General features: G+C 40.9%; 1 protein-coding gene across 1 annotated transcript in view; it reads left to right on the top strand.

Annotated features, from left to right (window-relative positions):
- col4a3 (collagen, type IV, alpha 3) overlaps nucleotides 1–14,819 on the top strand; it is a 60,941-nt gene that overhangs the window by 34,778 nt on the left and 11,344 nt on the right. The window contains exons 37-48 of the mRNA XM_056374934.1: nucleotides 6,096–6,235; nucleotides 7,156–7,282; nucleotides 8,060–8,140; nucleotides 8,261–8,362; nucleotides 8,455–8,502; nucleotides 8,584–8,769; nucleotides 9,499–9,629; nucleotides 9,819–9,891; nucleotides 10,120–10,191; nucleotides 10,307–10,432; nucleotides 10,539–10,637; nucleotides 11,650–11,862. Of these exons, the coding sequence (XP_056230909.1) occupies nucleotides 6,096–6,235; nucleotides 7,156–7,282; nucleotides 8,060–8,140; nucleotides 8,261–8,362; nucleotides 8,455–8,502; nucleotides 8,584–8,769; nucleotides 9,499–9,629; nucleotides 9,819–9,891; nucleotides 10,120–10,191; nucleotides 10,307–10,432; nucleotides 10,539–10,637; nucleotides 11,650–11,862 (1,398 nt within the window). The remainder of the gene's footprint in view (nucleotides 1–6,095; nucleotides 6,236–7,155; nucleotides 7,283–8,059; nucleotides 8,141–8,260; nucleotides 8,363–8,454; nucleotides 8,503–8,583; nucleotides 8,770–9,498; nucleotides 9,630–9,818; nucleotides 9,892–10,119; nucleotides 10,192–10,306; nucleotides 10,433–10,538; nucleotides 10,638–11,649; nucleotides 11,863–14,819) is intronic.

Below are 14,819 nucleotides of genomic sequence, written 5' to 3'. Positions count from 1 at the left end.
CCACTATTCTGCCGTCGCCTCCCCCTCGGTTCATCGATGGTGGTCCAGCCTTCTCCGTCCAATGCTTGGTGCGCTCTCGTCGCCCTGGCCGTGGGGTCCAGTATCTGGTCGACTGGGAGGGTTATGGTCCCGAAGAAAGGTCCTGGATACCGGCTCGTCACATCCTTGATCCTCGCATCATCGCTGATTTCCACCATTGTCAACCCGACCAGCCCAGTAGGACCTCAGCTCCCCCTAGGAACCTTCGCCGGAGAGTCCTCCCGGCTCTTCCACCCATTACCCCCAATGAGGAGGAGCCTTCCGTCACCAGAGAGGGGCCGTCATCAGACAGCGGGGAGTCCCTCCACCATACCCCCTCCACCCACTCGGTTGAGGAGATGGACTGGACCAGAACTTTCCCCTGTGTGTGTGAGCACAGTCACTTCGCTCCACTCACCAGACTCCCGGCTCTCCAGCCCCGGACCCCATCCTCGACTCCTCATACCCACCTGTGTGTGTTCTCTCAGCTGGTATTTCAATAAAGGTCATTTCCAACTATCCATCTGTTTGGTTGTGCTGCACGTGGGTACTATCACACCCTGTTTCACCAATAATGCCACTGTGGGGCTTTGTGGAATATCTTGCTTGCTCTCTCCAGAATAGACTAAGTCTAGAGCACAGCCATTATACATGAGTGTGATTGGCAATGTGTGTTCCGCAGTTCCTCCAACATGAACAGGGATCTGTTGGGCCCACCTTGGCTGTTATTTCTGGTGTTCTGAAAAATCTGGTGATTATTTTCCATTTGAATTCCCTCCATGTGTTTGAATTTGTGACTAAGTGTGCTTCAGTGCACATCTCCTTCCAGGTATCAATAAATTTAACCTTGTTTCATCTCCACCTCCCATCTCTGCTTTACCTGTAGGGAATTATGCATATTCATAGATGAGAATATATGATATAATTGACTAATTATTTTCATATCTCCATTCCCCTTTTGTATTTCTATTCGGAACCTTTCTATGGGGGTATGTCTTACAAGTTTTTCCCACTCCTTGTGTGTTGTCAGAAAAGTTCTTAGCTGTAAATATCTAAAGAAATCTGTCCTTGGGAGATCAAACTCATTTTTCAATTGTTCAAATGTCTCAACATTGTCATCCTTGACTAACTGGTGCAGATAAGCCACTCTATGATCTGACCATTTTCTAAAACCAATATCTAAGTTGTTAGGTGTAAAGGTCTTCATAAATCCAATGCTTGTTAGTGATTAAATTAGCTTTGGTAGCCCAAAAGCTGACTGTATTTTATTCAATATTTTAAAAGTGGTTTCTGTCCAGACTGCTAGTTCTTTTATAGGGGTATCTAGAAAGGGTAAGATTTGCAGACGCTCTGGGCACATATTTTTCACAATATTAAGCCAGTGAGTATATATACCATTCTGAAACCACACTATGAAAGGCTTAATTTGTGCAGCCCAGAAATAATATTTTAAGTTTGGAAGTTTTAGGTTTATTAATTTAGAAATAATTTTGTCCAGATTATCAACAGTTGATTTTGGAATTTCCACAGGTAGTAAAGTAGTCTGGCCAGAGTATTCTTACGGATACTTTCAATACGATCCAGTAGAGAGAGGGAGCGTGGACCATCGTGTCAAATCACTGCTGATGTGCCCGATTATTTTACTGTAATTTGCATTGTATAGATTATGTAGAGATGCAGGGATATAAATGCCCAGATATTTAATACCTTTTTGGCCATTTGAATCCACTGCTGTAGTTTAGCTCTTTTTGAAATAGTACCATTCACATCCATAGCCTCTGTTTTATCCACATTTACCTTGTATTCTGAGTAATATCCATACTGAGAGATGAGCCCCATTAAATGCGGTATTATTGATGTAGGTTCTGTCAAATACAATAATACATCATCAGCATACAGTGATTTATGGTGTTCCTGTATGTTTATTACGATTCCTTTTGTATTATTGTCATTTCTAATAAGCTGGGCCAGCAGTTTGATGCTAATAGCAAACAGCAGGGGCGACAGAGAGCAACCTTGTCTGCATCCTCGTGCGAGTGTAAATCTTCCTGATCTATATCCATTAGCTTTGATAGCCGCCTGTGGGGATGAATAAAGTGTTTGTATCCAAATTATAAAGTTAGTGCCAAATCTGAAATTTTAATGTTTGGAGTAAATATTGCCATGATACTCAAATGCCTTTGGAGCATTTAGGGATATGATCATTGACTGTGATTTCTTATCTTTTTGATTGGATATTATGTTTAATAGGTGTCCAGGGTGTATAATTTGGGTAATTATTTGATTAACTTGTTTACCCAGAATTGCTGTTAGTATGCGCAGATCTCCGTTCCGCAGTGATAGTGGTTTATGGCATTCAGCATTGTCTTTACGCTGTTTATGAATTACCACTATAAGTTACCTTCGTCCAAGATGATGCCATAGTTTTAGATTCTAAGGCATGATTGTATCCTTTTTAATAACAGGAGGGCCAGCAGGTCTTCAAAGGTTTTATAAAATTCATTGACATATCCGTCTGGTCCTGGACTTTCGTTGTTCTTAAGTGATGAGATCACCTGCTTGATCCCCCATTCCTCAATTGGCTTATCTAACTCCTTAGCTGTTGAATCTGTCAATTCAGTTTGTTTTATGTGGTTTAGGAACTTTAGGTTCTGCGTCTTCAGAGCAAGTGTCCATATTCTTATATAATGATTTGTAAAACTCTGCAAAGGACTCTGCTATGTTATCTGATTTTGTGACAACGGTTTCTTGTGATTTTATTCTCTGTACTATATTAGAAGATTGTTGTTTTCCCAGTCTAAATGCTAATAGTATACTCGCCCTGTTTCCATATTCTTAGTATTTTTGGCTAGTGAATCTCAAGCTTCAATCAACCTTATCTGATAACAGACTATTAAGTCGTCTACGAATTGTGTTTAAATCATTGATGACACTAATTGATGCAGATTGTTTATGTTCCAATTCTTTTATTTTATCTTCTTATTCCCACTGTCTGACATCCCTCTCTCTTCCTAGCAGACATGAATGAAATAATGCAGCCCCTAATATATGCTTTGGCACAATCCAACAATATCAGTGTTTTTTCTGATGAGGTATTGGTTAATAGATATAGTTCTTGAACTCTTCCGTAATGAAGGAGGTAAATTATTTTTCATTAAGAAGGGATGTATTAAGTCTCCATTGTTTGGTTGTTGATCTATGATCTATATCCCATTTTAGTGAAACAGGTGCATGATCAGAAATAGTGATAGGCAATTTCTCAGTGTCCACGATCCTATGTAGCTGTACCTTTTGGGGTGAAGAAATAATCAATCCTAGTAGGATGTATGTCTGCCTGAATAGAAAGCGAAGGCCCTGCTTCTTGGAAACTTAACTGGGGGGGGGGCTTTAGAGGCCGGTTGTCGATCCATTACCTGCGACATTACACAATCAAAATCCCCTCCCATCAGCAGCAGATCAGTGCTATACTTTCATACCATATTAAACAGTGTCTTCTCATTAAGTGCATACACATTTATAAGGGACACTTCTATACCGTCAATTAATCCATTAACCAATATATATCTCCCGCATGTGTCTTTATGTATCAATGTTTGTCTGAAATTAATTTGCCTGTCTATAAGTATGAAAACTCCCTTCTTTCTCCCTGAGCAGTGGGAAGAGTTATATACTTTGTCCGCCCATTACTTTTTTAAGTTCTCATGTTCTGCATCAAATAGGTGGGTTTCCTATAAAAATGCTGTCTGGCAACTTACTTGTCTCAGCTGACATAGTAGTTTATTTCTCTTAATAGGATTATGAAGACCTTTCACATTATATCTTATAATTTTTAGTGTATCCATTACTCAAAATCTGTAGTTTGTACTTTGATTCCCTGGTACTCCAAGCAAGGGGAGAGAGATGGGAAGCGGAAAAAACATCTTTCACATAGACCATGTCTTGTTATGTGGATCCATGTCTTGCTATGTCGATTTTAAGGAGTGGGGCTAGATAGTGAGAGTGAGTGAAATAAACACAAACAATTACTACAGTTGTACCAAAGTTTTCTAACTTCATCAAGAGCAACAGGAATGTGATTAAGGAAAGGAAATGATAATCTTGTTGTTTTCAAGTTCAACACAGGATCCCTGGGGAACAGAGGCTTCAGAACAAGAAAAACACAACAACAACAATCTGTTGAAACTATAGTTAACAAACATTATCAACAGTTCAAGGGACCTAGTCCCTAGCCACTAGAGGCAAGCAGCAAAAGTGCACAGTCTAGATTGAGTTTGACTGTGCTTTGAGTGTGCTAAGACAAGGAAAGAAGAAAACAAAATAAAAGGATCAAGGATTAGCATTCAGGCTCCTGCAAAACCCAGCATAAGTATATTATAATAAATATTGGGTTACGAAGAGGTGTAGCAGGAATTCACTGCCACCAAGTCAGTCAGAGCCCTCAAATAATCACACAATGCGCCTTTCCTGTGCTCAGAAGAAAGCGTTAGCACTACATTTACACATCGTGCCTACCTACAACCAACAACATACATTAACATGAGTTGTATATCTTAAAAAACACCTGACATGCCTACTTGGGTAGAAATCTGTCGCCAAGACAGGGCTTATATTTTGAGGTATTCAGAGACAGAAAGGATCAGTTTCTTCTCCATTTTCGTTTAGTGCCACATTTCAATTGCTGTGTTTCAATTGGCTGCATGGCATGATCGCCACAGCTCGCCAGATGGCGCACTGCGCTGCGCCTCTGCTTTGCTCAGTACAAGCATCCATTAATAATAATTTCAGTTTCACAGCGCCAGGTCATGCAAATACCGCTCATAGAAACAGTCCAAAGATGATTCCATAAAATGCAGTAATAATAAAAATAAGTTTTTCCAAAACATTTAACTTAACATATTTCATTTTCTTTACTTTGACATATACCATGCCTGGAGTGATGAGCATGATCCACCAATGTTAATAATTTCTTTCTTCATAGAAAGCAGTAATATTCAGGGATTACTCTACACATCCATGGGTCACATGTACTGGGCAAAGAGTGGCAGTCCAATCACCAGTAGAAGCAGAAGCAATTCTACTGTGAAACAAATATAAGAGAACCATTAGCATCCCTGTCCATGTAGCAGAAAGACTGAACTCTTACAATCCGCTAACATTAACATAACTTAAGGCGGTTGCTTCTCGCGATCATTAGCTCATTCTCCAGACAGATTACCTCGTCCACCTTCTTCTGCCTCACTGTCGACGAACCAAATGCTGAAAATGTGCAACAGCACCTCTGTTGTCACAAAATCTAATGGGTCACTGATTTCGGTGTAACACCGGCAATGTGGATGTTGCTCTGTCTCATTCTCCCCTCCATGTCTTTGCATTTATCTTTAAGAGTTACCACCTGGTTTTGAAGCCTGGTTACTGTGGCTTGCAGCGATGCCACTTCATCGGACCATGTCGATAATCCGACCATCATGTCCTGCATGTCCGCCTTCATGTGGCCAACTTCTGTTGGAATTTCTACTGTATTGTTTGCGATTTCTGACTGCACCCCTTGTAGTTCTGATTTAGGTGCATTAAAATCCTCTACCAGTGCACTTTTAAGTTTGTCCCTTAGAAATCTCTCCCCTCAAGGAAGATAAGATGTCTGCTTTAATTTCTTCAGTGGCCATACCTGAGCTTTCAATCCAGGTGGGTGAGGGTTGGTCTAAATAGCACTGTGAAGTGCTAGCATTGCTGCCATATTTATATTTTTGGAGCTTTTTTGCCATATAAATCGCCGCTAATACTGTTTGTGTCCTTATATTGTCGTCCCTGAACTATAACTGTTTTCATGGAAAAGTATTGTAAATTTTGCAGGAGCCCTGAGAAATCTTGCTCACTAGTGCTCCCATTGCAACTTTAAAGAAAAACTGCTGCAAAATCCATCAACAATCGCAAAAAAAGACAGCGAAATCCTGGAGGGACTCACTAAAGCTGTCTGAGACAGACGGTGTACTTCTACAACATCAGTGTGAACTGGATTTTAAGACAAACCTTCATTTTGACTGCAATTTTGACAACATCTCTCATTGTTTTCTGTCCAGGTGTTAAAGGTGAGAAAGGTTGTGCAGGCCCTTGTGGGATACCTGGTTCAGATGGAAAACCAGGATCAGGAGGACTTAAAGGTGTTAAAGGAGAACCGAGTCCACCTGGACCAGGATCTACAGGATGTACAGGAGAGAAGGTATCACACACATACACGCCACTATCTACCAACAGAATTTTATTTTCATACCACTGTGCCGGCGACAGTCAAGGCCGGAATATCTCAGGAACTCCTCAAGTGAATCACTTCAAATTTGGCACCAACGTTAATTTGGACTCAAGGATCAACTGATTAGATTTTGACAGTGACACATCAAATCTTCACTGTGACCTACAAAACATGTTTTTCTCTATAACATAAAAATTCATACACTAATTATGACACAATTTAACTCAAATGTCTATAAGGATAAAATTAAGTGATGACATTTTATATCCAAAAGGTCAAAGGTCAACTTCACTGTGACATTATAATGTTCTGTAAAAACTCTTCTGACCATTATCCAACACTGTAACTCAGGAAGGAGAGACTGTGACCATCCAACCAACCACAAGGCAAAATCTCAACCAAGATGTCCAATTAAAAGCTCGAACAAAACAAAGCATCATGAAGTGAACAGGTTGAGTTGAGCTAATTAGCTGCATTTGATTGGTTCCAGTGTTTATATTTATGGGAATTTGTATAATAATTTAATTTTAAGGTATTTTTACAACTTACCTGCTCCACTTGTTTGCCGATGACTGTCTGCTTTATAATGCCACAGCCCCTCGGCCTTTATCAGTTCTCTCTGGACGTAGAATGCATCTACTCAGTTGGTTTTCCATCTGGTATCTCTTCCACACAGCCATGGTTCTCTTTAATAAAACACATGTTTTGTTTCATGTTTGTCTTTTACACTTCCATGTTTCCCTTTCTTTACTTAAGCCCAGCATACACATTGTACACATTATTGATAATTATATATTTCTGACCTGGATATCTTTTGTATTTAAATGGTCCTGAAAGATGAGTCTGCTTTGAATCAACATTGATTGTTCTCCCCTGCTCTGTCCTGTCAGGGGAATCCAGGATGTCCAGGACCTTTAGGTACAAAGGGGAAACCAGGAGACCTTGGGAACTTTGGTCCTCCAGGAGACTGTGGCCCCTGTGGCCCCAAAGGACACTCTGGGCCTCCAGGATGCAGAGGTGTGATACTTTACTGTTTACACTTCATATATCTGCATCTTAAACAGTCTGTAGTCAGTCCTGTGTTATAGGTGTTACATCCAGAGTTTATCCAAAGTTTATTTTTACATGTTTCAGGTTGTTTTGAATCAGAATAGTGTGTTATGTTTCTATTGTTTAAAAACAAGCAGAGGGGATATTTAAAGAAACAGTCTGTAAGAAGCAGACCTTGTGGTCTGGGGTGAAGCAGATCAACCACAGGGTGCTGTGACAATAGATATATAGATTTTACCATTAAAGAGAGAGAGAGAGAGAGAGAGACAGACAGATAGACAGACAGATGGACAGAGAGAGAATCAGACAGACAGACATCATGATGTATTTTCATCCACCTGCTATTCATATTTTCAGTTTGTGAATCATAGACCTGAGTAGAATCAACAGGAAGTGAAGAAAAGGCTAAACCTGTTGTGTGTGGTGTAACAGTAGCTGTGTGGGTAACAGAGTAAACAGACTTCATAAATAAATGCTGATGCACATGAAGCATGAAGAGAGGGAAACATCAGGTGTTTTCATCATCGGAGCTTTGACTGGATCTTTTAATGAGTTTATCTTCCTCTTCAGGGGTTTAATGGCAGCGACTGGACAGTCAGTAAGAAGCAGTAGTGGGTGTCAGAATACAGTCAAATTTTCTTTATTTTCTGCAAATTTAGTCAAAGTTTGAGTTAAATTTGTGATTTAATACAGATTATGTCCTCTCCAGGATGAATCAAAACCCCTCCTCTCTGTTTGTCTCAGGTACTCCTGGATCTCCTGGTGAAAAGGGTAGTGATGGTCCTCCAGGACAAAATGGCCCTCTAGGACCCACCGGTCTCCCAGGTACATGAACCAGTGTTACAGTTATTAATGTCATCATTTGGTGGAACTTTAATGTAAACATGAGATGATAAGAACATGCTGATATCTGTCCTCTCAGTGGGTAACTAATGCCTTTTTTAGGTAACAAGGGGGCACCTGGAGATCCTGGTCCAGCTGGTCCCAGAGGAAATCAGGGACAAGATGGGATACCTGGACCCCCTGGAGAGAAAGGAGCCATGGGAGGTAAGAGACCAGACTGGATGAGACAGTGACCAGCCACCACCCTCATGAATAGTTTAGGTTTCAGATCCAGCTGACTGGTTTTCTTTCCCCAGCTCCAGGAATTGGACCCCGGGGCTCAGAGGGGGAGAAAGGTCAACCAGGTGAGTCCTCAGTTCTGAGTTTAGTTTCAATCAGAACTGAAGAATAAGAAATGAACCATCCCCATCCTCTCGTCTTCTCAGGGTGTGCTGGAGAGAAGGGTCCTCCTGGTCCCTGTGGCCCTCCTGGTCCCACTGGTCCTGGCGGAAACCCAGGTTGTTCTGGACCACCTGGACCCCCTGGTCCTCCTGGTTGTATTGGCCGGGAGGGAATCTGCACTGAAGGAGACAAAGGAGCAAATGGACACCCTGGAGGACATGGACCAAAAGGTAAAGAGGCACATTGAGCTCATTACTTCACTAGTTCTGGAGCCTTTAATCTTGATGTTCACATTGATGAGAGTGTGAAAGTTTACATCAGTTCATATCCTACATTAGGGAGGTGAACATTTATAGCAAATGGTTCTACAGTTTGATTTGGTGGAACAGGCTCCACTGTGTGAGGGAGGTCTTGATGCAGCAATGCAGCGACATGGACTCTTCTGAGAAAACTTGTCCCCCAAAAATGAACATGAATCTTTACTGCATGGCGTTCATGCTGCTCGGCATCATGGGAGAGTCAGGACCATATCACAGGAGCACACAGATTTCTGGATCAGAAGGAGGGGTCTGTTTGGTAGTGCCAGGGTTTGATCAGCCCATGCTGAGTCAAAGACTTGATGACCCCAGTTTACATCACTGATCTTGTGTCTCGGTGCACTGCTTGAGGTATCTCAGAACCTGGTTCATGAACAAATACCTGCAAAACTATTTCCCATCAGCCTCAGCTGAACTTTGACGTCAGTAGTTTAAAGCCTCACAGAGCTGCTAACATGGCTGTAGACTCTGAGGTGTCCTTCAGACCTGCAGGTTAGTCAGGATAGGACAGACCCAGGAAAATCAGATAATCATTAATCAATCTCATCTGCATACACAGACAGATATCACATGTGACCCCAAGGTTCAAAGAACAACACAGATGTTAAATTAACATTTATGTCTCTCTCGCTGTCTCTTTAGGTCCGCCGGGCAGTAAGGGTCCTCCTGGTCCTCCAGGTCCTGGTAATAAAGGAGAGAAGGGCTCTAAAGGAGCAACAGGTACCGCAGGACCACCGGGCTGCTCTGGTGAGCCTGGTCCACAAGGAAAGCCGGTCAGTACATCCCTTAGTTACACTGAGAAATTCAAGTCAAAGTCCAGTTTGTATTAGGTCCAAGATCCCAGACTGTGACTGTCTGGTCACACAGTGACAGTGTTAGTTTGTGCCGAGCTGAATCAAGTTTCCGTTGGATATTAGATCATTACTCTTGTGTGTATTTAATACAGTTGTTGTTGTTGACAGGGTGATGACGGACCCCGGGGCCTAACTGGATACAAAGGCCTGACAGGAGAAACTGGTGTCACAGGACCTGTTGGTAAGAACTCCAGTCAGGTAAACAGTACACAAACATTTGTCTCTGCCAGCCACATGTACCTTCGTAAGTCACTTCATAGACCAGCAGAGACCAGCAGAGACCAGCAGAGACCAGCAGCCTCTACAGGAGGACAGAAGCTGGTCTCAGGGTGTGAGTCTAAAGGTGAAGAGAAGCTTCATGGTTTTGATACTTTATTGTACAACAGAATTTCCTCTGTGTGTGTTTCAGGTTTGAAGGGAGATGAGGGATCTCAAGGTTACCCCGGCTCACAAGGACCTCCAGGACCACCTGGGAGGAGAGGTAACAGAGATGACTGCAGCCAGACACCTGAGTTCTGCACTGTCACAGTACTATAGAGTAATTATTACTATAGAGTAATACAGTACTATAAGTAACCCTATACTGCCCCCTGCAGGACTGAAGGGGAAGGATGTATCCAGGGAGGTGAGGCTGATTCCAGGAGACAAAGGCTTTCCTGGAGATCAGGGAACCCCAGGACAAAGGGGAACCCCAGGGCTCCGTGGGAGACCTGGACGTCCAGGTGAGTCTGGAATAATGTTTTAGTCTCACGCTTCAGGTGTGAACAGTTTTAGACATGAACCATGTAAATGGATTTTTAGAGGCAGTGCTTTGTTTTGTGGCTTCAGGTGTTAAGGGCAGAGGAGGGCAGGCTGGTAAAAAAGGACCAGGAGGTCGTCCTGGATTGAAGGGGGAACAGGGAGACCGAGGATTCCCTGGACCACAAGGTACGAAATCCGATGCTCTGTCAGCTTCTAAAAAGAACCACACAACTGTGACACCAGAGACCAGGTTCAGAGTCCCAACTGTGGTTCAGACAACAGCAGCTCTTTGGTTCAGGTCAGTGGCAGATGGTGGTTCAGGTTTAATGTAAATAAACAGGTTGTGAACTGTTTTAAACCAGACCAGGATCTTTAACTTGAACCAGGAGCTGTGATGATGTCCCCCATGAGACAGCTATGACCTCAAGCCTTCATGAAAGCCCAGAGCAGTGATTATAAATATTAAATTAGAAATCAAATTGTGATTGGTTCATTCACATTCTAAACAAACACATGCATCTGTGGGGGCTTCAGGCTTCTGTCCTGGTTCTGAAGTCCTAACCAATGAGTGCGCCAGCTAACCATTTTTCTGCGTAGAAACAAAAAAAGAAAATCCGATTGGATAAATCTGTTTTCATGGTTTTAGGACAGTAACCTTTCATTTCTGAAGCAAAATTGATTGAAAATGAGGCTAAACTTAGAAATAGAAGAGAAAAAATAAGAGATGAAAGAGATTAAATATAACATTTAAAATGCTGATAGAAGGTCCTGATAGTTCCCTACTGGTCCTAAATACTTGGGTGTTGTTAAGCCCATTGAGGCAAATGTGTGATTTGTGATATTGGGCAATGTAAATAAAATTTGATTTTACAGCAAAGTCATTAGTTCTGTGATAACTCACAAGTCTTGTCTGAATAGACTCCCCTGAACTTGGAGTCTCACTGAGTGAATGGGTAAATAGACAGGAAATCTGAGAGTCTCAAGTCCATATTGAGTTTTGAATACGTGAAGAAGTGTTTCTTCACTTTTGATGTGGAAGTTCACTGGTGTAAAGAGCTTTCAGTTTCTCAGTTTATTTGTGCAGAAAATTGACTCCTCTAACTAGTTGTAGTCCAAGTAACAAAACTGACGTGACTCTGACGGAGACACAGCAGTGTTGAAACGGTCCATTTGGTCCACACTGACACTATGTTGACAGGTCTGGCAGGTCTACGTGGTCAAGCTGGTGCTAAAGGAGTTGCAGGTCCACCGGGTCCCTGTGTGGATGCACCAGAGAAGGACGGCTTCCTGTTCACCAGACACAGTCAGAACCTCCTGGTCCCAAAATGCCCTGCAGGATCCAATGAAGTGTACAGTGGATACTCCCTGCTGTTCATCAATGGAAACAACCGAGCTCATGGACAAGACCTGGGTAACATGAAGCATAACTTTTACACTTCTACTCCACTAGTACTCAGAGGGTCATATAGAACTCTTTACTTTGGAGTTACTGACTTATTTACTCATTATGATAATTCATATAAAACATGATGAAAACTTATTTGTATCTTCAATTTTCAATTCTGTCTTCATTCAAAATAAGGTTAAAAAGTCCTTTACATAAATTAAAACAATTTAATACCACAAGTAAATAAAATGTAGCAAATGAAATTACACAGGATAAAAACATAATAAATAAAATAATAGCAATAAAAAGAACAAATAAAACCCATAACACAGAGGGGACAAACAAACATTAAACTGCCCAACAGTCAACAACTGGTCCATCCCAACCAGCTTCTTCATTTATTATGTATTTGTTTGTACAGTAAAAAAAAAAAAAAATGCAGGTACTACAAAAAATATGATATGTACACAAAGACCCAACATATATAGAAACACACTTTCTAGTGTTTAAATAACAAGATTATCACAACCACTAGAAGAGCGCACAAAAATGCATGACTTAGAGCAGCAATCAGAGGCAGGGTCTTCAATGGTAACCGGGTCAGTACACAGGAGGTCAGTCAAACAAGGCAAACAAATCAGGGTTTGGGCGGGGTTGACAATCACAGGAGCAGGAAACACGATAGTAGGAAGCAGAAAGCTGGAACGAGAGGAGAGGCTAGACACACACCAAAATAAAACAGGATGTGAAAAACAAATATGACAAAAACAGAAAGCAACCTAGATTTGGACAAGACATGACAAAGATAGGGATTGAGTGGATGATTCAGTATTAAGAGGAAGAGAAAGCTGATCATCATCATGTTAAAGATGGACTATCAGACAGTGCAGGAAGGCATGGCTGATTCGTGAGGTGTGAACATTTCTAATAATTATAAGAGATCTCATTGTCTTTTTCATTAACAATCAAAAACATGCAAATCAAAAAATAATTGAATTTGAAAATAATCAACATGACCTTTGGGCATAAAATTTGATATTAAGTTATTCAGCTTTTTTTTATTTTAAACCATACTGTGTATTTATCCAGACATAAAGTTATAATCTGTAACTTTTCAACATTAAAAATGTATAAAAACAATAAGACCTATGTTCTGTATCTGTAATGATTCAATCAATTCTCAAACCAGAGACACCTCTGATTTTAAACATGGTAACATTTCATTGGTCACCTATCAATGACATCATGCCCTCTATGATCATACTGTATGTCAGTGTTGTGTTTGTCTGACAGAAGCTCAACATTGACTTTTATCTTCCTCGAGTGTCTGTCCTCCGTACAGTATCGGTCAAACTCTGACTTTAAATGTGAAACTGCCTTATTCAGTGTTTTTAACAGTTAGAATCATCAGGTCTGTTTGATTTCCTGAACCACTGGCACTGAAGGAATCCAAACCAGGAGGAGCTTACGGTAATGGTGGTGAAGACATCAACTCCCATGATGCCACACTATTTAATGACGTTACCCAATGCTGTCTTTGTCATTGTTTTGATTGAGAGACCCCTAGAGACAGAATTACAGACTGTGACCATGAAAAAAAGTAAAAGATAAAAGTATTGATGGTATTGTGCCAGAGACATTTGGAAAATTATTGATGAAATTGAAAAAGAGCAGTGGTCTAATAATAGAACCTTGTAGGACTCCACATGGTTCTGTAGCTGTGTCAACTTTACTACTTAGACAATATATCAATAATAATCCAGTTACATATACTGTATATATATTGTATATATACATATACTGATGTAATATTCTGCATAGTGAGAACTTCTGATATTTACCTATATTTTCAAGGTAATACCTGTGTACTGAATGCAATACTTTTACTTGCAATGGAGTGTTAAGTATACAGCCTGAATATCTGGTAATGCTTTATATTATGAGTCCCATAATTTCCAGCTAATTCCGTGCAAATTTTCCTCAATATTTCCCAAACTTCTCCCAAACGTTTTCAGCTGTAAATTACTGGGATCCAAAAAAGGGACATGCAATTTGGTGCTAATTATAAGAGAAATGGAGAAAGTGTTGCTATTTTTTATCATATTATATTCCAGTTTTTTAGAAACACAGTAAAACAGTTTCCTAGAAGAGTATTGTTGTGGCGAGAAGTGATGGATCGAAAAAGGAATCAGACAGTCAAGACACAGGTGTCAAAGCGGGGAGTCTCTTTATTCACAGCGGCCTACTCGCAGCCATAGACGGAGACAACAACAACCAAACACAGAACAAGACATGTTCTTTTATACCTCAGATGGCTATGTGTGTGTATGTGCATCCTGTTTTCCAATCATTTTGGCTTCGTTATACTACTCTTGCCTAACTTATTACCCAACTATGTTTTCCTGGCGCACAACCAGGTCACTGTGCTCCTCCTGGCGGAACACAGTGGTGCCCTCCCAGGTCACTGCTCTTACTGGCAGTATGCCTTGATGTTATGTTTATTCCTAGTTTCCCAATCTCTTATTTTCCAGATGTTTTCCCACACAATCAAAGTGTCTTGGCCCTCTTTGTTGGCCACCAAACCATATCTTTTGCTATTGTTATATTTGTTATTCTCCTACACTGATTCTTGTACTCCTGTTGGCGTCCAACCGAGTGATATCAGGTCATACATCCTTGGGCCTTATAATTCTCCTACACTATCAATTGATTATCAGATAGAAACTGTTCTACAATGAGTCACTTACCAGGTCCAGTCTGTGGAAATGGTCAGGCAGGGACTCAAGGCAGGACTCAGACGCAGAGAATAAGAAAACAATGGGCTTTATGAAATCACCTGTGACCTCAGACAGAGTGAAAAAATAAATGGCTATGAAAAGACTAGTCACTAAATTCTGAAGTCTGAGAAAACAAAATCACTCCAGGAGGAGGGGAAAAAGCTCTAATCAAAAAAAAAAAGTAAACACAAAACATTCAATAAG

Source organism: Seriola aureovittata, chromosome 4 (genome assembly GCF_021018895.1).
Source record: "Seriola aureovittata isolate HTS-2021-v1 ecotype China chromosome 4, ASM2101889v1, whole genome shotgun sequence".
NCBI lineage: Eukaryota > Metazoa > Chordata > Actinopteri > Carangiformes > Carangidae > Seriola > Seriola aureovittata.
This window is presented reverse-complemented; position numbering and strand designations above follow the sequence as displayed.